Genomic DNA, 27183 nt, shown 5'->3' on the forward strand with positions numbered 1-27183 from the left:
TCCTTTGTCAGTTGCTTCATTTGCAAATATTTTCTCCCATTCTGAGGGTTGTCTTTTGGTCTTGTTTATGGTTTCCTTTGCTGTGCAAAAGCTTTTAAGTTTCATTAGGTCCCATGTGTTTATTTTTGTCTTTATTTCCATTTCTCTAGGAGGTGGGTCAAAAAGGATCTTGCTGTGATTTATGTCAGAGTGTTCTGCCTATGTTTTCCTCTAAGAGTTTGATAGTGTCTGGCCTTACATTTAGGTCTTTAATCCATTTTGAGCTGGGGCGGGGCCTTCGCAGGGGCTCAGTGAGGGCGTGAGGCTGGGCGGGGCAGGGGAGGGGGTGGTCGACTGGTCCTCTGGTAGGTTTTAGCTTCATCCTGTCTGGTCCGTCGATGATTAAAACCCAAACTCCAGGCCTGGCTCCTGGGCCTCTGCTGCTCCCCCGTCTCTCTCTACAGCCCAGCCTCCAGCCACGGCCCCTGCCCCTTACAGTCCAGAACTTGGGGTTCCCCAGGCCTCGCTCCCACCGCTGTCCCTTGTTTGCGCTGACCTCTTCCTCGCCCACGTACCCAAGCTGAATCCTCTTCCAACAGTTAGTTTGCATCTTCCCCGTGGAAGGGCCTTCGTGCCCACTTGTGGGTGAAAATAGTGGGTTTGCACACCTTTTGGATCATAATGTGGGAGCATCTAGGAAAGGTGAAGATGCAGTTCCTTTTCTAGGAGGCCCCCTGGAGAAACTCTGTATATGCGAACTGGGAAACCTGTACAGGCACGTCCCTGCCTGCCCTCCTTTACTTATACTTAAAAAAATTTTTTTGAACTATAACATTTACACAAATAAGTGCCTGACTCAGAAGTGTACAGCTTAGTGAATTTGTCCAACCATGCACACTCATTGCAGCTACCACCCAGGATAAAAGGAGAGAACATCGCCAGCACCCCAGACGCCCCCTAGCATCTGCTCCCTCCTTCCTCCCTGAAGGGGACCCCTTTGGCTCCAGCAAGTGCTAATGGCAAAATACGAGAAATGATCATATTGTTTATTAGTAGGAAAATGGGTATTAAAATTATGGTCATTTCTTTGGTTGGAGCCCACACAGCAATAAATATGAAAACATCAATATGAATAAATCTTAAACACATGGCATTGCTGAGACCTGGGTTCTCACCCTAACTCTGTCATTTATTGGTTGTGTGGCCTTAGGAAAGTCACTCACCCTCTCTGAACCTCAATTTCATCACATGTAAAATAGAAATAACAATACTCCTGTATCAGTTACCATTTCCCACAATAATTCTGCATAATAAACTATCCCAACACATAGTAGCTTAAAAAATAACCTTTTGTTATTGCTTGCAGGCCTCTGGGTTGCCTAGGTAGCTCTTCTGGTCTTGGCTGGGAGAGCATGTGCCTGTGGTCAGAGGCAGGTTGGGTAGATGGCTCTTGGCTGGCTCTCCCCTGTGTCTGGAGGTCAGCTGGCCATGAGCTGATCCAGGCAGCCCTTTGGCTAGGATGACTCACCTGTGCTCCAGGAGTGCCCTGTCCTCCAGCAGGTTAGCTCAGGCTGTTCTCATGGCGCTGGGCAGGGGTCCAAGAGAGCAAGCAGGAGTGCTCAGGGCCCCTTGGGACCGAGACTTGAAACTGGCAACGTCACCTCTGCTGTAATCAGTTAGTCACAGCAAGTCCAAGGCTGAGCCCTGACTCACAGGGCTGGGAAATGGCGTCCACTTCTTGATGGGAGAAACTTCCATATCTGTACAGAGAGTGTGGATATGGGGAAGGGGAGAGGTGGCGCTTATTTTCACAATCATTTTTACCGTACTGCCTAAAGGCGCTGTTTGGAGCATTTGATGAAGTGGGATAGAGAAATGCATAATCTGTATTAGGCATTCCACATATAGTAGCAGCCATCATATTTCTTTTTCCCATAGTATTTCACTTATTTCTGATGATCAAAGTAAAACATGTGTTTTATTTAAAAACTGGAAAGTGCGTATAAGTGTCAAGAAGCAGAAAACACAATCTCTTTTAGCCCCACCGCCCAGAGGCAACCACTGTTACCACTGTCTGTATCTTATACCAGCCATTTTTCCATATATGGTCTTCTCTACAGATTTCCCATCCATCTGTACACACGAGTTTATAGTCTTTTTCCTCATAGCATTATGTTATTCACATTTCCTCACTCCATTCATAGCTCTTAGTAAGGATGCATGTTTGTGGTTATGTCTGATTCTGTCTGAACTCTGTTTTGGCCATCTGGGTTATTTCCACGTTTATGCTGTTATAAACAGCACTGTGATGAACATCTTTGAGCATAGCATTATCTGGACATTTCTGGTTACTTTTATATGCCAACTGTTATTATCCATAGTTTTTTTGCTCCATCCAGCACCCAGCACTCAGCCCAGCACTTATTAGGTATTCAGTAAATATTAGAAAAGTTTGCCCTGAATTATCAGTTCCTGATAAAGCTCTCACCATGATTGCTGACCACCCTGAGGATGAACAATATTAGGATGTTATTGGGATGCTGGTCTGTATCCTTCTCACACAAAGGCTAAGGGGTGATGATAAAAAACAAAACAAAGAACCCGATTAAAAATGGGCAAAGGAGTTGAATAGATATTTCTCCAAAGAAGATATACAGATGGTCCATAAACACACGAAAAGATGTTCCGCATCACTAGTTTAGGGAAATTCAAATCAGAACCACATTGAGATACCATTTCACACCCACTAGACTAAAAATGTAAGAAGTGTTGGGGAGAATGTAGAGAAGCTGGAACCCTTGTGCACAATAAAAATGGTGCAGCTGCTGTGGAATACGGTATGGTGTTTTCTCAAAAAATTAAAAATAGAACTATCATTAAATCCAGCAATTCCACTTCTGGGTATCTACCCAAAAGAATTTCAAGCAAGGTCTCGAAGAGATATTTGTATGCCCATGTTCACAGCTGTATTGTTTGTAATAGCCAAAAGGTAGAAGCAACCCAAGTGTCCATCAGTGGATGAATGGATAAAGAAATGTGATCTCTTCACACAGGGGGCTATTATTCAACCATAAAAAGGAAGGAAATTCTGACACATGCTACGACTGGATGAACCTTGAGGACATTACGCTAAGTGTGCAATAACCCAGTCACAAAAGGACAAATCCTGTACGATTCTCTTCATATGAGATACTTATAGTAGTCAAATTCATAGACACAGAAATACGGAGAGGGAAATGGGGAGTTGGTGTTTAATGGGTGCAGAGTTTGAGTTTTGCAAGGTGAGAAACGTTTTGGAGATGGATGGTGGTGACAGTTACACAACAGTGTGAATGTACTTTACACCAATGAACCGTGCACTTAAAAATGATTTAAATGTTAAATTTTATGCCACGTCTACTCTTACCACAATTAAAAAATAATAATAAAAAATGGGCTTCCCTGGTGGCGCAGTGGTTGAGAGTCCGCCTGCCGATGCAGGGGATACGGGTTCGTGCCCCGGTCTGGGAAGATCCCACATGCCGCGGAGCGGCTGGGCCCGTGAGCCATGGCCGCTGAGCCTGCGCGTCCGGAGCCTGTGCTCTGCAACGGGAGTGGCCACAACTGTGAGAGGCCCGCGTACCGCAAAAAAAAAAAAAAAAAAAAAAAAAAAAAAAAAAAAATGGCCAAGGTGTGACGATGGAAGTCCTCACTTTTCTTTGCTCCTTCAGAAGTTTCTTCTTCAGCTCATGGGAAGAGCTAATGCTGAACTTCTGTGACTTTCTAGGAAGATGTTCCTGTGCAGTTTGACCTCCCGGAGCCGTCCCTGGGGACCACGGTGGCTGCTGTGGATCAGAGTCCTTCGCAGGTAACACGGCCTCTCAGATGCCGCACAGCCTTTTTAGAAATCCTGGCAGATTTGAGCCTTTGAGCTACTAGATCTCAAAGCTGCCTGCACCTAGCATGACCCAGGGATTGTTAAAAACACTGACGCCTGGGACCCACTCCCCAATTCTGCGTTGATTGGTCTGGGGGGTGTGGCCTGGGCAAAGAATATTTAAATCCCATCAGGTTGAGAATCTGAGTCTGCGTCTTAGAACGCGCCCACACCTGGACTGTGGTCTGAGCTGAGTGGAGTCCAGGGCTGGTGACCAGTGGTCTCCAGCCACTGTCACCTGGAAAGATGGGGTGTTCAGATGAAGGTGCTGTGCCCAGCAGAGACTGGGACAGTAGGGGCCCCTGGGGGATGGAGAGCAGGGGCGATGGTGGATCCAGGCCCTTGAGCTTCTTGGAGGCAGACAGGCTTTAGTTTGGGGGATACCTGAGTCGTTATCTCCCTTTCCCCAGCCCCAGAACCCACTGTGCTGACCCCAGATCTGCACCTATGCTCAACCGTCTCGCAGAGCTGCCCTCGGCCATTGCGCATCTTGGTGTGAAAGTGCTTGGGCCATGGAACTTGCTGGGCTCCGGTCCAATCTTGGTGACCTTGGGCACGTCACTTAACCTCCCCAAGCCTCAGCTTCCTCATCACCCAAGTGGAAACGATAGATGGTATCCCCGGGTTGTCGTGAACGCCCGTGGTATCTGGCACGTAAAGCCCCTACAGGGTGTGTGGCACACAGTAGGTGTCCCGCAGGTTGCGTTTCTCCTGCACTTGGACACCTTGTCCTGGTCCCTTGGCTTATCTGGGCTCACAGCGGGCTGTACCTGCCCCTGCAAAGCTCTCTCAGTCTGTGAGCCCAGCCGGCCCTTCACACCTGCTGCTACTTCTTGCTGGCACCTCTCGGGCTGGTTCCCCGTCCCTGTCCTGCTTCCTCACCTGGGAGGGGCAGGCCTGAAGGGACCACCCGGGCAGTGCAAGTAGGGAAGGCCCATGGCATCCCCGGGACCCCTGGGCAGTGGCTGGAACAGCTACCTTCTGGGGATGGGCTGACTGTAGGTTTCAACCCCAGCAAATAAGGCCAAGGTGAAGATTCAGGATACCTGGGGTCCAGGTCCACTTCTGCCCCTGGGCCTCTCCATGTGACCCTGGACGTGTCCCTTCCCCTCTCTGGACCCCTCTCAGTGGGGCGTGGACTAATACTCCTGAATTAGGGTGACCAACTGTGCTGGTTTGCCAGGGACTTTGCTGGCCTCAGCACTGAAATCCTTACGTCCTGGGAAGCCCCTGGCCCCAGGCACACTGGGACCGTTGGCCATCATATGCATCACATTCCCACTTTAACCACTTGGCACCATTTTCAGATGTGTCAGCCCACTGTGGGCCCTCAGATAAGTCCCGCAGACTCTCCCGGCCTCTTCCAGTTTCCCGTATGCAAAGCTTCAGGGTCGCCTGGATGGTCTCTGATGCTGGGGGCTAGATTTAGAATTCTGCGTCTGTGCCCCTGAACCAACTTCACCTTCTCTAAGACGTGCTTTGGGAACTTTCTTTTTTTTCCCTCAAGATTTTAGTTTAAAAAAATACAAAGACTTCTAAGAGGAAGTGATGTGGATGGGATTAATCCTTTCATATTTGGCTGTGCACGAATAGACCAGCTGCCTGTGTGGAGCCAGAGATGTGTAGTTTACAGAGTGCTTGCCCTTATTAAACCCTCAAGACGGCCCTCAGAGGAAAGTATTACCACTCTCCATCTTGCAAAAGAGAAAAAATGAGGCTCAGAGAGGTGCAGTTAAGTTGCCCAAGGTCGCCCTGGAAATGAAGACAGAGGCAGGATCTGGACCTCTGGTAACCAAGAGGCTGTTAGTTTTGTGGCTTCGACGCTGAGAGTCTTGCAGTGAGTGGGAGTGTGGGGTGTAGAGAGTGTGGATCTAGGCCTGTGATGCCTGGGAGGCAGGTCCCCCCGACTCTCACGGGTGGGAAGGGAAACCCGGGCCTGGCCTCCATCAGGGGATCAGGACTCCTCAGTGTATCCTGATCTCCTGCCAGGTCCGCTTGCCAGCCGGAGGAGGTGCTGAGGATGCCAGGGGCCTCTTCTGGGTCCTGGATGAGGAGGTCCGGGTGGAGGGCTCCGGGGACGGCGTGGTGCTCGAGCGCCTCTCTGCCGCCTTTGAGAAGAAAGGTGCTGAAGCTGAAGGTGAGGGAGCAAGTCAGGGGCGGGGTGCTGAGTCCAGCCTGGGGTTAGAATCTGTCTTTGTCAAAGCCCCGACAAGGCCTGCACAGCAGGGTTGGGGAGTCTGAGTGCAGAAACGTCTGTGCATGTGCCTGGGTATGCTTTCATTCACTTGTGTGTTCATTCGTTCATGTATCCCTCAAGCGTCCTGAGCAGCTACCGTGTGCTGGGTACCATTCTATGTGGCGGCAAACGCACTGATGGGATCCATGTCCTTGCTGGGGGGAGTCGGGGGCAGGGGGAGATGACAGGCTAACACGTAAGCACAAGTGTGGCCGCTGAGCCTGAGATGGCAGACTGGGGTTTGGTGGTGGGCAGCAGGCAGACCTCATTTCTCTGGGAGCCGGGGGCCCTCAGCGGGAGAGGTGTGCAGGTAAATCTGACAGAGAGCAGGGAGCGCAGTACAGGACAAGGCAGGAGATGTCCTCTGGGCTCAGACCTCAAGCCCTTGCAGGCCTCACAGAAAACGTTGGTCTTAACCCAAGAGCAATGAGAAGCGATGAAGGATTCTAGGCAGCAGGGGGTATGGTCAGATTCCTGTCCTAGGAAGTTCACCCAGACTGCAGTGTGGAGACACGATAGGAAGGAGGCCAGGGAGGTGAGAGCGGAGCCGCCTGCCTCGGGGAGGTGGGCAGACTATGGATGTACCGAGCAGGCAGCGTCCCGAGCACTGGGTGATGGTCTGGATTGGCAGGAGGAAAAGTGCGAGGCGAGATGGACACTTCGAGCTGGGACAGCGAGATCAGAGACCACAGGGTTTGGCACGTGTCAGCGTCAAGTTCAAGTCTGGCTGTTCGTACTTTCACCAACGTGGCACCGAACAAATGTCATGTAGTCTTGAACAATGGGGTTGGAGCTTGCCCTGGCCTCCCTTTCACCAGAATTTCCACTGCTGTGATTGGGTGAGAGGATGTACCTGAGGAGCTGTGTCATCAGCGGCCAGGTGTGATGTCATTGATGAGGCCGAGGCTGTTGATGTGACGAAGAATATCATCCCCGTCGTTCCACGGGTTGGAGGAATGCTGTCCGCATGCCATGCAGGGCCCGTGCTCTGAGCTTTGTGCAGTGTCTGGTAGAATTCTGTCATGTATTTGGAGGTCGATATTCTTACTCCCCAGGATGAGGAAAGTGAGCTCCAGAGAGAGGCTTGTAGAGACGCTTGTCTGAGATCACGCAGAGGGTGAGTGTCAGAAGGCAGGTTCAACACAGGCCTTGTCTGGATCTAAACCTCTGTGAGCCCCCCTCACCTGGACGGCCCCAGGCACGTAAGAAGACAGATACACTCAGGTCTTTTAGGTCCTAAGTGACATGGTGGTCAGGATGTGGGCTCATTCATTCACTGGTTCATTCAACAGATATTTCAGGAGCACCTAAAATGTGGTGGCCACTGCCCTAGGCCAGGAAATACATCTGTGAACAAAAGAAAAATCTCCACCCCAAGGGACTGACATTCTAGCAGAGGAGATGTATGATGAAGCAAAAAAAAAAAAAAATCTGTAAGATGTTGAGGACCACAGTTCTGGTTTAGATCACTAAAGGAATGAGAGTTGGCAGTGAAAATAGCCAGGGATTCAGCCCTGGGACGTTCCAGGGCCAAGGGGCCAGGGACAAAGCTTGTGTCTAGCAAAGGCGGCTGGGGAGGAGTGGCCGCGGCTGGAGGACGGGAGTGGGAGGATGTGGCACTCTGGAAGCCGCAGGAGGAGGGACGGACCAACCGAGTTGAATGCTCCTGAAAGGTCGAGTGAGGCATGGCTGAGGAATGGCACTGACTTGGCCTGCGTGGAGGTCACTGACCACCAAGACAAGTACAACTGCAATGGGAGCATTGGGGGTGACTGTCTGACTGGAGTGGCTTATGAGAAATTGGGAGGAAGAGTTGGAGAAAGACGTGTGACAGCTCTCAGTGCCGCTGGGCTGGGGCCTCTGTCCAGGATACACCGCCAGCACTCCTGCGCTGGATTTGCTGACAGTAGCAGAAACAGCAGTACCACCTGCTGGCTCCAGCCGCTCTCCCTGGACCGTGCCCAGAGCGTTAATACCCTGATGGCTCTTGGAGAGCTTAGGTCTGCGGCGAATTGCCCAGGGCCGACTCCTCCCCCAGGCAAGAGGGGCAGTGCCTGGGGCCCGCGGTACCCTTAGCGGCCCGTGAAAGTCTTTTGACTTCTGTTAAAAGTAGAAGAAAAAAATGAACGTTTAGGTTAAGTACATTGTTTTAAGTATATGTTATGGACTGAATTGTATTCCCCCGCAAAAAAATTTATATATTGAATCCCTAACCCCTAGCACCCCAGAATATGACTTTATATAGATACAGGGTCTTCAAAGAGTTAATAATGGCTAAAGTCATTGAGGTGGGTCCTAATTTCATGTGACTGGTCCTTAGGAGGAGAGATTAGGACACAGACATACATAGAGGAAAGATGCAGGGAGAAGGCAGCCATCTCCAAGCCAAGGAGAGAGACCTCAATGAAACCAACCCTGCTGACAACCCCTTGATCTTGGACTTCCAGCTTCCATCCTCCAGAACTGTGGGAAAATTAATTTCTGTTGTTTAAGCCACCCAGTCTGTGGTACTTTGTTATGGCAGCTGTAGTAAGCTAATATAAGACACTTATATATTACTAATATTAATCTATTTGCTTTTATACCAACAGTCGTGAAATGTAATTCTGTGTGTATGTATACGTATGTATTTGTATACACACATATATACACACACACGATACATATCTATCTATATCTATATTTATATCTATATCTATATCTACATCTATATCTGTATCTATATATATGGAAAGAGAGAGAGGAAGGGGGTCATGAAAGCAAAGTGCCCGGGGCCTGGGGAAGTCATAGCACAGCCCTGGACTGTCCTCCCCCGGGGGGGGGAGGGGGCCCTAATGCTCCATGTGACGCTGCCAGTGATCACCTCTGTTCCTGAAGGTCACCTCTGTTTGCTGAGGTACGTCCGCCTCTGCCAGCCAGTGAACGGGGATGGAGGGGCAGATGAAACTGCTATTTGTGGAGCCCTTAGTCTGAGCTGGGCATTGTGGGCTCCACTACACCCCACCTCCCGGGGGCATCTGGGGCCTTGGAGAACCCATGTGGCTGACCGGGGCCCCGTAGGCACAGAGAACGGAGCTGGCGCTGCGCCCGGGAGGCCTCACTCAGAGAGCCAGCCAGACCCCTGACCCTTCTCCAGGCTATGAAAGGAGCCTCTGTCTGCAGGAAATGTCTCCAGGGTTCTGGAATGGTTTTTATTTTTCCGGGGGACGGTAGACCCACAGGAAGCCAGGAGGCAGATCTGTTAAAAGCCCACCCAGGCTTTGGACCCCAGAGACCTGGGTTGGACCCCTGCTCCGCTAGTTAGCTGCAGTACGTGTGAGTTCTGGGAAATCGCCTCCCTCTCCTGTCTGTAAGGTGGTAATAACCCTGGGGGCCGGTGTGAGAACGGAGGAGCTTGTGTGTGCCTAGAAGCGTTTGTACATGCTCCCTCAGCTCCCTGACCCCTGTCTGTAGCTGTCCCCTCTTCAGCCACGTTGTCCCATCACAAGACACCCTGCTTATTTCCTTCAGGGCCCCGTTTGGGCTCTGGGATGTTTGGTGACCCGTTTGCTTTGCTTGCTTCTCGTCAGTCCCCCGACCACCCTGTACACCCCGAGGGTGCGGGGCGCCCTGTCTCGTTCTCTGCGGTCTCCCCAGTGCCCGGAGCATGGCCGGCCCCGTGGATACCTGCCATCTTCCCTTCCCCACCCCTCGCTCTGCTCCAGTCACACTGGTGATCCGGAATCGAAGGAAACGGAGTTCTCGAATGGAATGTTTTCGTCCTGATGTTTCGGCTAAAGACACAGAGAGTAGGGTCAGAAGTGGAAAGTGTCCTGTAGGGTGTGGCTGGGGCAGGACCCTCAGCCCCTCTCCTTTCCCTGTGAGGCCTGACCATGCCGGTCCCGGACACCCCGAGCAGGATGCTGCAAGGCTCTCGGTTCCCAGGGGAGAGATTCTTGTCTGGACTGACTGAGATAGACACATTAACTCAGACATTTTGGTATTAAAATATATATATATTTTGCCCCTAGGGCTTTCTGATTAGCTCTTATCATCGTTCCAATGTTTAATGGGAATGTTCACTCAAGCAGAACACATGGGGCTTTCTGGCTGACCCAGCTCGCTGTTTATTGCCTCTCACCTAAGGTGCGTGCTGGGCGCCAGTGACGCTTACATCACAGACCAGAGTGAGGACTGAGTGATGGAGGGTGGCCAGGGCTTAGCACACATGAGCAGCCTTTCTTCACTCTGGGCCTCCTCCCCCTCCCCAGATTCCCTTGGGGTCATCATTCGAAGCAAACTCTGTGCTAGCTGCTGGACATCATGCTGAATGGACACGACCCCTGCCCTCACGTTGCTTTTGGTCCAGGGCAGGGAGGCAGCCTTGCAAACAGACACCTGCAGCGTTGCAGGGCGTCGGGGACGTATGTCCCAGGGCCGAGTGTCTGCTCTGTTCCTTGCTCTTCTCTCTCTCATTTTTTAATCTTTTGGCTGCACTGCGTGGCATGTGGGATCTTAGTTCCCCAACCAGGGATTGAACCCGGGTCCCCTGCATTGGAAGCACGGAGTCTTAGCCACTGGACTGCCAGGGAAGTCCCTTGCTCTTCTCTCAATGGAAGGGCAGGGACTGTACGGTTCTGAAGGGCTCATGGGTCGCTCTCGACGCAGTGATACTTCACTTAACCAGAAGTGTGCCTTTCTGGTAACTTTAATGATCCAGAACGTAGAGGAGATCCAGGAAGTGAGCACAAAGGATTTCCAAGCAGCCAGACGGCAGAATCCATGCCCCTTACTTATCAGAACCTGAAGACTGTCGGACTTTGTTTATTTTGTGCAGAGTTCTAAGAAACGCAGGTCCTTCGTTTCTTAGCTCAGTGAAGTGTAGAGGAAGCAAATTAAGATTTAAGGGAGGCAGTCGAGATCCTAGATACATGTTGGCCCATTGACAATCACGGGATGAGAAAATGTAGAAAGATCATTCAGAGTAGATACAAGAACCGAGATGGTACTACACCTTCTGATAATAATTGGTCTGGAGCCATTACTCAGCCTGAGAGCATCACTGCAATGAGAGTGATATGAAAAATGATCAGGAATTCATTCATTCATTCATCCATCCATTCATTCCACAAGCACTTCCAGACTCCAGTCATGTGCCAACCATGATGCTGGGCTCTGGGGATGTGAAGGTCAACCTTTTGTGATTCCAGAACATCAGCAAAAGTTTCAATGCAGGAAATGGCAGTGACACCCACTACTGCTGCTTCCTGAGTGACTGCTCTGGCACCCCACCAAAGTACGTCACACACCTTCAGACCTTATGCCACCCTGGGAGACATGTATTATTTAATCCACATTTTGGAGAGGAGGAGACTGAGGCTCAGAAATATAGGTGGCTTGGCCCCTGTCCCACTGTAATAAATGGTCAAGTCAGGATTGGAACACAGGTCTTTTCAACTCCAAGCCCATTTGTTTCTCCCACTCTGTCCCTTGGAACCAGGTGTCCGCCAGCATCTCCCAAGAATATGCTGTGCATTTATTTGGTAGCTGGTATTCAAGACAATTTCAGGTGGTACACACACATATTTTCAAAATATTTAATAATTGTGTATTTATTTCCACAAATATTAGAAAATAAATATGGCTGGCACACCAAATCTGCAGTATAATGCTTCTGTACAAATACATTTTACCAGTAAAAATGTGAGTCGATTGAAAGAAACATTAAGTAAATAATAGCCCAGGTGATAACATGGGTATGGCAAAAATCATGGAGATTGTGTGTGCTGATGGTAGTTGGGAAAAACAGGTATCCTGGATTTAAGAAAGCAAGGTCATGAAGAACCTAGGGGTAAAACAGGAATAAAGACACAGACCTACTTGAGAATGGACTTGAAGATATGGGGAGGGGGAAGGGTAAGCTGTGACAAAGCGAAAGAGAGGCATGGACATATATACACTACCAAACATTAGGTAGATAGCTAGTGGGAAGCAGCCGCATAGCACAGGGAGATCAGCTCAGTGCTTTGTGACCGCCTGGAGGGGTGGGATAGGGAGGGTGGGAGGGAGGGAGACTCAAGAGGGAAAGGATATGGGAACAGATGTATATGTATGACTGATTCACTTTGTTATAAAGCAGAAACACCACTGTAAAGCAATTATACTCCAATAAAGTTGTAAAAAATATATATATATATATATTAAAAGAAAAAAAAGCAAGGAGGAACAGAATCGAGGTTGGATGTAATGCACATAAATGCACAAAGCAGGGGAAATATGGGTGCCCAGAACTGGTAGCTTCAGCTAGGTTGGAACATATTAAAATGGGAAAAGCGTGTTCTCAGTGATGCCAAGTGATGACAGAGTGTCCCCACCAGGTCCCAAGACTCACGCCCTGTATCTGCTTTCAGGGACCTCTGCCCTCCGGACCTGTGAGCAGCCCCTGCAGTGCGAGATCGCCCACCAGCTGGGACACGACCCCGTGCGTTATGACCTCACGGGCTGGCTCCACAGGGCCAAGCCTAATCTTTCGGCCCTGGACGCCCCCCAGGTCCTGCAGCAGTCGAAGAGGTGAGCCTTGCCAGGGCTGGGGATGGGCCGGGGCATTCGAGGTGCTGGGGCCGTGAAGTCACAGCAACCCAGTGATGGAGAGCAGTACAGCAACCCCTCCCTAATAATGCAAAGACCCGTACTCAAATAGGAGCAGTTCAGTGTCTCCCAGGGCCAGCCTGAGTCCAGCTGAGGAGAAAAGCCGGCCTTCTGGGGAAGTGGAACAAAAGCTAGGAAGCTGTGACTTCTTATTTTGGCTTCTGGCCTTTCATTAAGTATTTGGTAGATGATGTGCCTGGAAGGACTTTTATGGACATCTTCAAACTAGGGGGTCGTAAAACCAAAGTGATAATGTCTTGTAGCATTAAAAACAGCTCACTGCATTTCTTGACCGCTCTGCTCAGAAGTGCTAGCAGAGGGCTGCTTTGACTTCAAAGAGCTATTGGGAAATGTTTTGTGTGGGTGTGTGTGTGTGCGTGTGCACGTGCGTGCGTGTGTGTGCGTGTGCGCACGCATGTGTGTGAGTGAAGCTCAGACCACAACATTTACTAACCACCTGCTATGCATCTGGCATCAGGGTGAACGCTTTATAAGCATCTTTTAAATTCTTAAAACAACTGTATCCCTGGGCCCATTTTATAGATGAGAAAACTGAGGCCCCAGGAGGCCAAGTGGTTTGCCTTTGATCACATAGCAAAAAAAAAGAAGTGGCAGAGCCAGGATACAATTTGAGTCTAGGTGGTCAGAGTTGATTGGAAAGCCTGTATCTGGCGGGGCTCAGGGGCGCACAGCTCCTGGAGAAAGATCAAGTCGGGATGGGGCAGAAGGAAGGGTAACGAGCACATGGAGGGCTGTGTGGGGAGCCAGCAGACCTGGGTCAAGTCCTAGCCCTGCCCCATGTCACCTGGGTGACTGGGGGCAGTCGCTTTCCCTCCTCTGGGTTTCTCGCTTTCCCTCCTCTGGGTTTCTCGCTTTCTCCACCATGACATAAGGGTTTGTTGGGCAAGTCAGGCAAATGTACAAATGCTGCTTTTCCCTTTTTTCAAACTGCGTGAGCTGGGTCACAGTTTCACAATCTGAGAAACGGGAATGATGCTGCCAAGCTTACACGTGTGCTGTCAGGCTTTGGTGATGGTAACATAACAGATGGCTTATTAAGGAGCCTGGTTCATAGCTGGCCCTCAACACACATCTTGTGGCCTTGTAAATTTCCTTTCTGCTCTAAAATCCCATGGCTCAAGCTGAGTGAGGGGTGTAGGGTTAGGGAAGGGCGGGCACACCTTGGTTGATCAGATGGCCTGGTGAGTGGGGGACATTCTGGGAAAAAAGAGCAGCGTGTGCCTGGAGGTGAGAGAGCACGGCAGGTTGGAGGTAAATCCCAGCAGGGCGTCTTGCAGGCTTGAGAGCCAAGCGTTGGTGATTTTGAGAGCAAACGGTGCTTTTTCTGAGGATGTGGTTCTGCAGCCAAGGTCGCTAATGCACCAGGACTGTTGGTGTCGCTTCCTCATTCCTGGGCCCACCTAGTCTCTCAGGTGGGGCTTCCCAGGAGGTTCTCATGCCCACTCAGCTTTCGCTTTATATATACGGAGTGGAGGTCCACAGAGGACACGTGACTGCCCAAGGCACAAAGTGAATTGGAGACCAGAAGTCAGGGCTCCCAACCCCACAGACGGGGCAGTCCTCGTGCAGGGGTCAGGGCTGTGGGCCCGACCTTCTCTCCCTGTACCAGGGCTTGGTGCCGACATCCTTCGCTCTCAGGGCTGCTGCTTCCAGGGGCTCCACGCCCCCCACTGCTCCCTCCCCAGATTTTTATTTCAACGTGAGTGTTTTCAAGCCATTGTTAGTCTGTGCGCTCTGCCATGCATCTAACCACTCTCAGCACCCTTGGTGCATCTGGCAAGACTCATTTCCTTAATATTGGACAGTGGGGTAGGCGTAGAGGCGGGTGGATAATGGGTCTTGAGGGCTGGGACCGGGGTGGGGCCCGGACTTGCAGGGAGCAATGGAAGGTGCCCGCAGGTGTCCACTGGAGGGGATGGGCTGGTGCGACCAGAGAGGCACGGGTCCTCCTCTAGGCCCCCGCTTCCTCCTGGGGCGCAGTAGGGTCTGCCTGGTGCTCAGGCTGTCTGTTCGACAACAAGCACAGTAAGTGCCTGCTGTGTACTGGACCTGTTCTCGGGAGAACCGAGATGATTTTGCCCTCTGAGGAAGTGCAGGCGGGGTAGAATTCCTGCAGGTACGTAAGTGACGGAAATGTCCAGTAGAAGGAAAGCTGCTCTGAGGTCAGGGGAGGGAGAGAGGCATGGAGGAAGGGGCTGACATTTGTCACCGAGCAAAGGCTCATGTGGCAGAAGGGACCATGAGTAGAGTAGGCAGTTAGGGTATGATTCGAGGGGAGGGTTCAGGAGGCAGATTAGCAGGAGGCAAGTGGGGTCCCCTTCGCTCCACCCTGTGAGCCCCCTGAAGCACCTCTCTCTTCCCCTCCTACCTACCAGGGAGGAGCTGAGGGGCCTGTTCCAGTCCCGGGCCAAGCTGTCCCCTGTGTGCCGGGCTGTGGCCGGCCTGGAGGGCACCTCCCAGCACGCCCAGCAGAGGAGCAGCACGGTAAGGAGGACGTTTGCCAGCAGCTTGGCCGCGGTGAAGAGGAAGGCCCCGTGCTCCCAGATCAAGCTGCAGATGGTGAGTGGGGGCCCTGTCCCCGAGGAGTCATGGCCTCGCTGCCCGCCTCCAGGGTGGCTTACCTACCCACATCATCTCTGAGCTCCCCAGCGAGCCTGAAGGGGCGGGCAACACCCACGTTTCACCAAGGAAGAGACCGAGGCTCAGGGAAGCAAAGAAACTTGGTGGAAAGTGATCCGTCCAAGTCTGAGGCGAAAGCCTCAGCTCCTTGGTTTATTTAACTTAAGCAGCTTCAGAAAATTTGCAGGAACCACAGTTGCCCTCTTGACCAAGGTGACAAATGTCACAGCCAGACCAGCCCCGCCTGCCTTCCTCACCTCTCGCAGGCCTGCATGTTTACCTCTAGGCTCTCCATAGGGGAGGCGGCAGGACCCAGCACTGGCTGTAAAGATGTTACCTGGACACCTTGATCCGAAAACAAGTGGTCAGGCTGAGTCAGGCTGAGCTCAGGAGGGTGGGATGTGGGAAGGATTGGTTTGAAGAAATGACTCATAGCGTATTATACTGGAAAAGCCCGTGGACCAGGTCCTGGGTTCTAGTCTTCCTTTTTGGCTAGTGGTCCATGCGGCCTTAGGCCGCTCGCTTGTCCTCTCCATGTTCCAATTTCTCCATCTGTTACAATAAGGGTTGTTATAAAGGTCCTTTATTTCTTGTGAGTACAAATCAGGCCATGGATAGGAGGTCCTTGGTGTAGGACATAGGGGCCCCACAGAGATGCCCAGGCCAGACTGCATATACATTTGGGGAACGTTCAGACCCCTGTCTGTCTCACCCTGGCCCTGACCGCGACCCCGTCTCCTCTCTGTCCTAGGATGCATTGATCAGCGTGATCAGCCGGTCTCAGTTACACTTCATCCACTGCCTGGTGCCGAGCCCAGTGGTAGAGAGCAGAGGCGGGCAGGGGTCTCTGACTCCACCGCAGCCTGGTAGAGACAAGCCCGGGGCAGGCGGGTCCCTGCCCTTGGACATCCCGGCTCTGAGGGTGCAGCTTGCAGGGTCCTACATCCTGGAGGCGCTGCGCCTGCACAGGGCAGGTAAGAGGCAGCCTGGGAGCGAGCACCTTGTCTCTGATTCCTGGGACATGCTCCTGGACCAGTGGCAGCCAAGGGACAGGAGCATCAGCTGTGTGCCAGGAGCTTTCCATGCAGCATCCCATCGAAACAGCCCAGCAACCCTGGTTGGGGGGAGGCTATGATTACCCCATTTTACAGATGAAGAAACTGAGGCTCAGAGAGGAGAAGGGACTTGCTTAGGGTCACACAGTGGGATGCGGCAGAGCCTAGGTTTATGCCGAGGTCTCTTTGAGTCCAAAGCCCATCTTATTTCCTGACTTAGTTGTGAACTCCTGGAAGGCCACGGGTGTGTCTTACTCATCTTCCTTTCAACAACAAACATCTCGGGCATCAGCCTTGGAGTAGAGGGTGAAATTTCCACAATGATTAATATTTGGTCTTCAAGACACTCAGCCTGGTTTGGGAGATCCGTGTGGAAACAAGCTTGGTCCATGATGGGACCAGGGCATGTGTCACATGGGGATGCCCAGAGGAGGAAGCAGGGAGACTGGGAAGACCTCCTGGAGGAGATAACGTCTTAGTTGAGTCTTGGAAAGAAGCAGGTAGCTCACCTCTGGCCGGTGCAGGGAGAGGAAAAGCTTGGCCGAGGGATCACCATATGCAAAGGCAGGGAGGCATGGAGGAGCCTTGGTTTTCAGGCAGTCGGGTTCAGAATGAGTGGGGGATTGTGGGAGATGAGGGGCGGATCCACCAGGAGAGACAGCCTGTGAATGCTGTCTTTGGAAGTTTGGCTTTCCCGGGTCCAGCTGAGGAGGTGATGGAGTGATAGGGGAATAAGGGGTTTCAGCCAAAGGAACGAAGTGTCAGGCCTGTATTCGAGAAAGCAAGCATGCACCAGGGTTCCCCCATTAGCTCATCTTATGAGTTGAGTGTGATCTGAAATTTTCCCATTCTCTTCTGCCTCTGAGACCCCATAGGCCACCCCATGGATTCCCCTCCCTGCCAGAAACAGCTCAGGCGAAGTCAGCCGATGGGGCGGCAGGGCTGGCAGGGAGTCTGGGTGGGCACCCATTTGTTTAATATTCCTGTGGTCACTGATGCCTCAGCTTGTGGTCACTGCCCCCGTGTCTTCCCACCGCATTAATACGGAACCCTGGGCATGAGGTAGTTGACGGAGAAGCCGGGAGCAGCTGGAAGCAAAGATGAGTCCCTTGCTCCCTTCAGCATCACATTGATTTTCCCACCGGTCCACGCGACCACAGGCACAGGAAGACAGATACTGTCACACTGGAAGAGCGAGGTGGTCACAGCCCGTGGCTGATCGACTGCACCCCACTGGCCGGAGGCACCCTGGCCCATGGGTTAGAGTCCCTGTGTGCAGGCATGGGTCAGCGTCCCCTTCCTCCCTGTGAGTCCGCCCTCTGCGTTCTCAGCGCCGCCCGACTCAGAGGGAGCTTCCAGCTCAGTGAAGGGTTGAAGTCTTGTGGTATAACTTCGCAAATTTCTGTCTCCCAGACCTGGTTCATTTCCTCATTGTTTTCTTGTTTTGTTTTGTTTTGTTTTTTTAATTAATTTATTTATTTCTGGCTGCATTGGGTCTTCATTGCTGTGCAGGCTTTCTCTAGTTGTGGTAAGCGGGGGCTACTCTTCGTTGCGGCGCGCGGGCTTCTCATTGTGGTGGCTTCTCTTGTTGCGGAGCACGGGCTCTAGGCGTGTGGACTCAGTAGTTGTGGCTCACGGGCTCTAGATCGCAGGCTCAGTAGTTGTGACAGACGGGCCTAGTTGCTCCGTGGCATATGGGATCTTCCCGGACCAGGGCTCAAACCCATGTACCCTGCATTGGCAGGCGGATTTTAACCACTGTGCCACCAGGGAAGTCCTCCTCATTGTTTTCTGCTCTGAGTCACTTCTGTCTCACACCATACAAGCAATATTTACAAGCATACAAAGATTCATACACATGTATCACATATTTATGACTTGAATCTGTGCACATGTAACGTATACACGAGCAGACGTTTTATTGTGCTTCGCTTTATTGCGCTTCACAGAGTGCACTTTTTTACACATTGAAGGTTTGTGGTAACCCTATGTCAAGCCAGTCTGTTGTCACTGCTTTTTTCCTACAGCATTTACTCACTTTGTGTCTTTGTTTCACGTTTTGGTAATTCTTGCAATGTTTCCAACCCACCACCAGCAAAAATTTACAACTCGCTGAGGGCTGAGATGACGGTTAGTATTTTTTAGTAATAAAGTATTTTTTAAAAAGTTTTAATTTATTTTTATAAAAACACAGAATTATAAATAGTGTATCAATTTACTTATTCAATCAATACCCTTTAAAATAAAGTGATTATAGAATTCAACAGGAAAATACTAGTAATAAAGTATTTTTTAATTAAAGTACGTACATTGTATTTTAGATGTAATGGTATTGCATGCTTAGTAGAATATAGTATAGTCTAGGGACTTCCCTGGTGGTGCAGTGGGTAAGACTCCACACTCCCAGTGCAGGGGGCCCGGGTTTGATCCTAGGTCAGGGAACTAGATCTCGCACGCATGCCGCAACTAAGAGTTCGCATGCTGCAACAAAGATCCCGTGTGCCGCAACTAAGACCCGGCACAGCCAAAATAAATAGATAAATATTAAAAAAAGATGAGTTTAACATTGAAAAAAAAAGAATATAGTATAGTCTAAAGATAACTTTTACACACACTGGGAAACCAAAAAGTTTTAGGGGTGCTTTCTTGTGATGTTTGATTTGTTGCAGTGGTCTGGAACTGAACCTGCAACATGTCAGGTGTGCCTGAATTCATATACACATGCACACATGATGCACACATACATATGCTGTTTCTCAGGTACCTACGATATGCTGGGCACTGCAGTTACGCATACTAATTGATGTTGTTCTCACAAAGCCCTTAGCACAATGCCTGGAGGAGAGTAAAGGCTCAGCAAACGTTACATATGGGGCAGACTGGTGGGCACAGGTCAGACTCTGGAGCCAGTTGGCCTGGGCTTGACTGTGGCTGACACTGGCAGGTCCCTAGACCGTGCCTGCCTTTTATCTCCTGTGATAGCTCAAGTCTCAGAGAGCTGTCGAGTGGGTTGATGAATTAATAAGGGAATAACAGAAAAGTGCCTGGACCTGGGAAAGTGCTCAAAACACATTGGCCTCCTTTATTGGGTTGGCCAGAAAGTTCATTCGGGTTGGCACAGCAAAACCCGAACGAACTTTTTGGCCAACCCAATACAACAGTCATCGTTGGATTTAATCCTCATCGTGACTGTGTGACAGGAGATCTTATTACTCTCATCTAACAAGTGAAGAGCTTGAATCTCAAAGAAATAGGGTCACTTGTCGCTGGTCAGAGGGCTAATCAGGGCGGATGTGAGATACGAACCCAAGTAAGTCTGACTCAAAAGGACAAGCCTGTAACCTCCCAGCCCCCAGGTCTCTGTGTGGTCAGCATCCTTCCAACCTGGCCTGAAACCCTCCTCTTCCCCCAGGAAGGCTTCATGGATTTGCTACATGTACCCACCATGACTCTTCCTCATGGTTCATGCATTTGGCTTATTGTAAAGTGAAGTCTCAAAATGGAGTGAGATTTCACCAGACCTTCTCCCATGCAGCCACTTGAGGGGTCTTTCTAAGGCAGCTGAGGGTCTACCACGCCCCTTGTATCCACGATGAAGTCCAAGCTTCGAGGTCTGGAATTTGATTTCAAGTTCCTTGGGGACCCAGTCCCTGCTTGTCTTTGACCTCATTGTTGGTTATTCTCCACTGGATTCGTTATCATCACTCTCTGGGTTTGGATCCCATCTGGGAGAGTTAGGGTTGACTTCACTTTGGGCTACATGACTTGAACTCTCTGGGCCTCAATTTCCAATCTATATAATGGGTGTAATAATACAGTCCCCAGAGTGTCTGTAATACAAGGAAGTTGTTATCCTAGTGTCTTGCACACATAAAAGCTCAGTAACTGCTTTTGCTATGACTGTGAGACAAACCTTGTATTTTCCTGCTGTGGCTCCCTCTGCCTGGACTTCCTTCCACACCAAATCCTCTGGCACACTCTCACGGCCCCTTCAAAGGCCAGCTCGAACATCACCTTCTCCCAGTAGCTTTTCAGATGCCACTTCCCACACAGAAGGGTGCAGCTGTGTCCATCCTGCATGTTAGATTTAACATGTAGATACTGTCTGATGCAGCATTTCCCACATGCAGTCTGTGGGGCGGTAAAAAGTATTAAACCAAAAAAAATTTTTTTCCATGGTCCAACAGGTTTGGAGAACTCTGGGTTAAGCGAAGCTAATCAGGGCATCTTCCCTGCAGAGGGTCTGGAGCCTTTGACGTCAGTGCTCACACAGACTGTGACCTTCTGAAAAGCTGATGAGGGGGCAGCTTTTTCAAACTTTCATTGGAGCCTTTTATAGGGTCCTTGTTCTGGGGAATGCAGTTGGGAAATGCTGATTGAACCCAGTTTCTTAAATTAGCAAATGGGGAAACTGAGGCCCCAAGACGTGAGGGCACACAATGAGTAGCAAGGCTGGGAGCAGACCCCTGGACCCCTGGGCTGGGCGTCGCACTTGGATTCTTTGTTCTTCTGCTCCCCCCACCCCAGGCTACGCTGACCACATGGGGCTCACTCAGTTCCGCCGAAGATTTCAGGTGCTGGACCCTCTGCTCATGAAGAAGCTCATGTCGGCCCGCGAGAGAGTGGATGAGAAGAAGGTATGTGGAGCCAGGTGATGGGGAGGTGGAGGCCCCAGTGCTTCTGCTCTGTAGGGGATGGCCCAGTGGGCAGCTGGGGCAGCTGGGATCTGAGAGCTGGGCCTTGGGGGCTAAGATGATGGTGGCGTGAGGTTTGACTCAGACCCCTGCTCCAGACTTCGCCCCCTGCCATGTCACTTAGGACACCGCCTATCCCAGAATGGTCCTTCTGAAACCCTGCATGAGGAGGTGCAGGGAAAGAATTAGAGCCACAAAAAGAGCAAGTCCCAGCCAGGAGGGCTCCTAGCAAGATGAAAAGTCATCATTCCCACCCACAGGCGTGTTCCACTCGGCACCAGCACCCTGAGATAAGAGTCTGTGAAAAGAGGGCTCTGTGGTCCCAAACACTCCCCCTCAGGGCCTTTGCACTAACTGTCCCCTCTGCCTGGAGCAGTTTTCTCCCCAGTCCTTGCCTGGCCAGTGTCACTGTCATCTTGCTATTCAGATCTTGGCTCAGATGCTATTCTCCATCACATCTTGTTTTAATAGTTATAGCACTTATCCTTATCTGAAATTATACACAGATTGCCTGTGTGTTCTCTAGCTCACAGCAGTGTTTGATAAATTTCCCGTTGGATGAATGAATGAATACACGTACCTAACCTTGTTATTTCTGCCCCTGGGTATCTCCTTTCTCCATCCCTACTGTAAACTTCTGGAGCCGGAAGTCTTCACCCCTAGTGCCAAAGCCTCGGTAAATGTTTCTATTGAGAATGGCCACCGGCTAGTCAGTGATGATAGAGCTCTTCAGAATTTGCAAAGCGCTAGTACATCCTCACAACAGCCCTGCAAAACAAGAGCTATTACATCTCTTTTATAAATGGGGAGACCTAGGCTCATGGAGATGAATGATTCCCTTGAGGCCACACAGCCGAGCATTCATGGGTTTTGTCCTTGAACCCAAATTTCTTGATTCCAGGGAGTGCCTTTGAGAAAGCCTGGGCTCCAGAGTCAAACAGACCTGCAGTTGACTCCCAGCTGGGGCTGTGTGAACTTAAACGAGTGAATCCATCTTTCTGCCTCAGTTTCCTCATCTGGAAAAGAGGAACGACAATAATACCAACTCCAGTGGGGCGTTTGGAGGATTGTATGTAATAGTATAATTGATGTGCTTGACGCAGGGCCCGGCATATAATAAGGGCTCATTATATATGAACTACTGTCAGCAGCATCAGCACCACCATCATCATCTTTCAAGGCCAGAGTGATGGCAGCCAAGCCACACAGACTGGATATTCACAACTGTGTTGAAACTCCCCCTCCAAGTGAGCGTGCCCGTGCGTGCCTGAGCTCACTGAGTTGTGAGGCAAGAGGAGTGAAAAGAGTCACAGTTCTTAAGTCGTCTCTGGACTCTTTTCTGCAGCAGGGGCCAGGGCGCAGCCCACCTCCTGCAGACAAGGTGGCATTTCTCTGTGGCCCTCCTGAGTCACTGTGGGGAGGGGACCTCAGACCCAAGCTGGTGTGGAGCAAGGCTGTCCCCGCCAACCCATCTTGGAAACCACGAAACTCTGCCTGACTTGGTGCCACCAGCCACTCTGTACCAAGCTTCATTGGGGTTCTTTATCCTAGGTCCCCCCCAGTCTTAATCTCTGTTCAGAGCATCTGGAACGGAACCATTGAAAGGGGCTTGGGCTCCTCTGCAGTTGAAAACAGCACAGAAGTGGGGCGTGGGGGAGCTCTCTGCGGGGGCAGTGGGGGTAGCATATGGAGGCATTTCTATTCTGGACGACTCAGCAGTTCTCTCTTGTAGCCAAACCGAAGCCACCTCCATACACTCGCTGGAGGCCTCGGAAAGTGGAAAATTACAAGTGGAATGGACTTGGGAGTTTTTGCTGCTTCTTATTCTCTTTTTATTTGCTCACAAATTTCATTTGCTGCAGCATAGGATTTTGGTAGCAACAAAAGGAAACGCCATCCTGCCTCTTATGAAAAAGCTGATAAATATTCATTTGCCAGGCAACATGATATGCCATGAATTATACATGAACACGTGCTCGGGTGGGCAAACTGTCAGCCTCTGTGTGCAAAGCATTTAAGACCTCAGGATTTAATAAGACAAGTTTGACAGCTAGAAAAGGTCAATATTATCATTAGACACTAGACAGCAGCAGAGGGAATTCATTGTCAGGGTGTGAAATGGGCCTTGGTGTGTCCCCTGTGTGCCCAACATGCACGTGGTGCTTAAACAAGGCTCTTTCCCAGTGAAGTACTCTGATTTGGAGGGTCCCTGATGGATATTTTGTGCTCCCGAAACAAAAATAGTGTGGTGCCTTTTACCACAGATGCACAAACCCTCATCACAAAATATCAGGCGTAATGTGAAAAGGTTACAGCCCTCAGTAGATAAAGCCTCCCTGCTCTGGGAATTATCCCCATTTTACAGCAGAGGCAACTGAGGCTGTCACCCCCCCAGCCGGGCAGTGGGGCAGTGGTAGAGCTGGGATTTGAACTCAGGCTCTCAAATCCCTCACACAGGGCTTTTTACTGTTTATTGTGGTAAAATACACATAACATAAAATTTACCATCTTAACCATTTTCAAGCATACTTAACCATTTTTAAGCATAGTGACCTTAAGTACATTCGTATTGTTGTGAAGCCACCACTGCCATCCATCCATCCATCTCCAGAGCTCTTCATTTTCCAAAATCGAGACTGTTCTTATTAAACACTAACTCCCCATCCCCCGCCCCCCAACCAGCCCTTGGAAACCACCATTCTGCTTTCTGTCTCTATGAACTTGACTGCTCTAGGGACCTCATATAAGTGGAATCATATAGTATTTGTCCTTTTTTTTTGCGGTACGCAGGCCTCTCACTGTTGTGGCCTCTCCCACTGTGGAGCACAGGCTCCAGACGCTCAGGCTCAGTGGCCATGGCTCACAGGCCCAGCCGCTCCGCGGCATGTGGGATCTTCCCGGACCGGGGCACGAACCCGTGTCCCCTGCATCGGCAGGCGGGCTCTCAACCACTGCGCCACCAGGGAAGCCCTAGTATTTGTCCTTTTGTAACTGGCTTATTGCACGCGGTATGATGGCCTCAAGGTTCACCCATGTTGCAGCACATGTTGCAGCACATTCTTAAAAGAAGAATTTCCTTCTTTTAAGGCTGAATACTGTTCCATTGTGTTTATGTAGTACAGCATTTTGTTTATCCATCCTCTCTCAGTGGACACTTGGACTGCTTCCACCTTTTGGCTATTCTGAATGACCCTGCTATGAACACAGTGTACAGATATCTCTTTGAGACCCTGTTTTTGATTCTTTGGGGTGTATACCCAAAGTGGACTTGCTAGATCATATGGTAATCCTATGTTTAATTTTTTGAGGAACCTCCAAACTGTTTTCCGTAATGGCTGCATCATTTTATATTCCCCCCAATGAGGGTTCCAGTTTTTCCACATCTTTGCCAACATTTGTTATTTACTGGGTTTTCTGTTTCTTTGTTTTGCAGTAGTTATCCTAACGGGTGGGAGGTGGTATCTCATTGTGGTTTTGATTTGCAGTCATCTGATGGTCAGGGCTGATGAGCACCTTTTCATGTTCATACAGGACTTCCGAACAGGAGCCTTTTGAAGACCAGAGTATTTGGTGAAGTTTTGTATAGAATGTGCCATCCGTGATGTTAATTTAAAATAATTATTATTGATCCCATCCAACTGTAACCAAGTGCCTGCTTTGCACCAGGCCCTGTGCTAGCTGCCAGAGAGACAGGAATGAACAGAACACAGCTTCGTGGGGAAGAAAGATGAAAATGAGTAATTTCCAGACAGAGGGATAGTTTTGGGATGCCCCAGGAAACACATCTAAAACTTCGGATTTTTGCAGCAGGGGTGAGGGTGGGACACTCAGGGAAGACACCTCAGAGCAGATGATGATTGAGTTGAGCTTTCTGGGACAATTTCGAGGAATCAAGAGAAAGAGTACAGGGCAAGCCACATCGGGAACAGCATGTACAGAGCTCCAGAGTCACGAGGTTACATGGCTAATCTAGTGTGGCTGGAGCATAAATGCCGCCAAGTGTCAAGAAAAGGGTCTGAGGTTGTTGGCAGGGGCCAGACCACAGTCACTGTTAGCAGAGATAAGAGTCTGGGCTTTATCAGGTGGTCGGTGATGGTTGACCAAAAGGTTATCAGCAGAAGCATGGCTTTGAAGACCAGATCGTTATTATTTGAACTGGCTTAAGCAAAATTATGAAGGAAGTCAAGTCCACTCTGGCCATTCCTTGGCCCTCTATAGGGAGCAGTATTCTCACGCTGACTTCCAGCCGTTGAGGATGCCCGTCTCTTCTAGACACCCAGGCACCTGCTCCTGTCTCCAAAATGACCCTGTCTCCCCTCTCTAACCATTGTGGGTCCCATTCCTCTCTCCCAGGTTATCCCGTCTGGTTAAGATTATGCCTTAACCCACACTGAAGCCCTCCCAGAGTGACCTCAGGCAGGTTCCTGGAAGAGCTCATTCGGTTCACCTTGGCTCTGTCCCAGGTTCTGGTCCCTTCATTCTCTCTGCTGCTGAGGCAGGAATTGCTGAGTCTCTCTGATCTCATGATAGGAAAGCCCTGGGCCCACCATCTTCCCCTGAGTCTACAGTGATGATTGATTTTAGCCAACCAAATCTGTGTCCTTGGGGACTTGATCTGAACACACCTAAGGCATGCCAGTCTGTCTTCTCAAAGGCAGCCACTCTTGTTCCATCTTAGACCCTGGTAGATACTCCCGATTTCCTCTGAATTTGTCTCAGAGTCCTTTTCTGCTGGGGAGAGGCCCCTGTGAGCCTGTGACTGGGGCAGAGGGGTGGGGGGAGGGAGAGAGGGAGCTGTCCGTTCTCGTGATGCTAAACGATTTTTACAGGGCCTTCCATAGCCTTAACCCTCTGGAATTTATTCATCATCCTTTTCTTTCTCACCTTGCTGTCCTCCTCCAGTTTGAGTCTACTGTTTTAATAACTCTACATGTTTTCCATTCTGTGTTTACCAACCCAATTATATAAATATGTGTGTGTTATTTATACGTTCATCCGTATAGTTTATGCTTTGTGCCAGACATTCTGTTTACAGTCTTGAGCCTATAGAGTTAAAGAACAGAGATATAGTCCCCACCCTTACGGAATGATTAGATCAGTGTGTAAGTGAGAGTTTTCAGTGGTTAAAAGCATGTGGTTTAGAGTCAGACAGACTTGGGTTCAAATCCTGGTATCTGCCATCTCTCTTTGCATTCATCCGTGCCCCATGATGCTTGATAGCTGTATGACCAGGGACAACATGTGATAGGGCATAACAAAGTGCCTGGCAAATAGTAGGTGCCCAGATACATGGCAGCCATTGGGTCATGGTGTGGGTTTCCTGGAGAAGGTGCTGTACTGACAGCAGCCAAATGGTTTACTAGGAGAGCATCTGTCTCCACAGACGTGGGTTCCCTGCATCACACTACCTGCTGAGGATTGAGTTGGGCAAGCTCTTCCCAGCCATGGCTCTTTGTGGTTCCTGGAGTCTTCCGCTGCTTGTCTGGCATGTTCAGCTTAACGTGAGATGTCAGACTGTGTGCTTTTTATTGAACATTGGAGAGAAAGCTCTGTGCAAAATTCTAGGACACAAAAGGACTCTGCAAGTGGAGGCATGAATTCGGTTTCTCCCAGGTACGTTGAAGGACTCATAACTTGAGCCTAGAATGGTAAAGATGGAGGGTGTGTCATCACTCCACAGTGCCAGAGGGGCTTATAACCTCAGAACCTCCACCAGTTATTAGTACTTATTGAAACTCAGCATGTGCCAGGCATGATATTAAGTACATTATGTGCATTGTAAGAGCTGCTTGGAAGTCTTTAAGTCCAGCATCCAAGCCCACAGAGGGTTTCTGTTGACTGCTTTTTGTTTGTTTGTTTTCTTGAGTATAGGTCACACTTTCCAATTTCTCTGCCTGTCTTGTAATTTTTTGTTGAAAGCTGGCCATTTTCAATAATATAAAACTGCATCTCTAAATTCTGCTCTTTTCCCAGTTACTTGGTAACTTACCTGAACTAGGGTTATGGAGTCTGGCTCCCCCATGTTGTGAGACTGCT

At 50.1% G+C, this 27183-nt stretch overlaps 1 protein-coding gene across 2 annotated transcripts in view; it reads left to right on the forward strand.

The window, feature by feature from the left end:
- Positions 1-27183, forward strand: part of MYO18B (myosin XVIIIB) — a gene marked incomplete at both ends in the record, with an annotated part of 226000 nt that overhangs the window by 58913 nt on the left and 139904 nt on the right. Inside the window, 6 exons of one of the 2 annotated variants that reach the window (XM_079717540.1) lie at positions 3746-3826; positions 5885-6032; positions 12521-12680; positions 15155-15338; positions 16150-16372; positions 20981-21090. In XM_079717540.1, coding sequence (XP_079573666.1) covers positions 3746-3826; positions 5885-6032; positions 12521-12680; positions 15155-15338; positions 16150-16372; positions 20981-21090 — 906 coding nt within the window. Of the gene's footprint in view, positions 1-3745; positions 3827-5881; positions 6033-12520; positions 12681-15154; positions 15339-16149; positions 16373-20980; positions 21091-27183 lie in introns of both variants that reach the window. The other variant, XM_079717539.1, reaches the window with a different exon arrangement.

The sequence above is a fragment of the Hyperoodon ampullatus genome (assembly GCF_949752795.1).
Source record: "Hyperoodon ampullatus genome assembly, chromosome: 13".
In the NCBI taxonomy this organism is placed as follows: Eukaryota; Metazoa; Chordata; class Mammalia; order Artiodactyla; family Ziphiidae; genus Hyperoodon; species Hyperoodon ampullatus.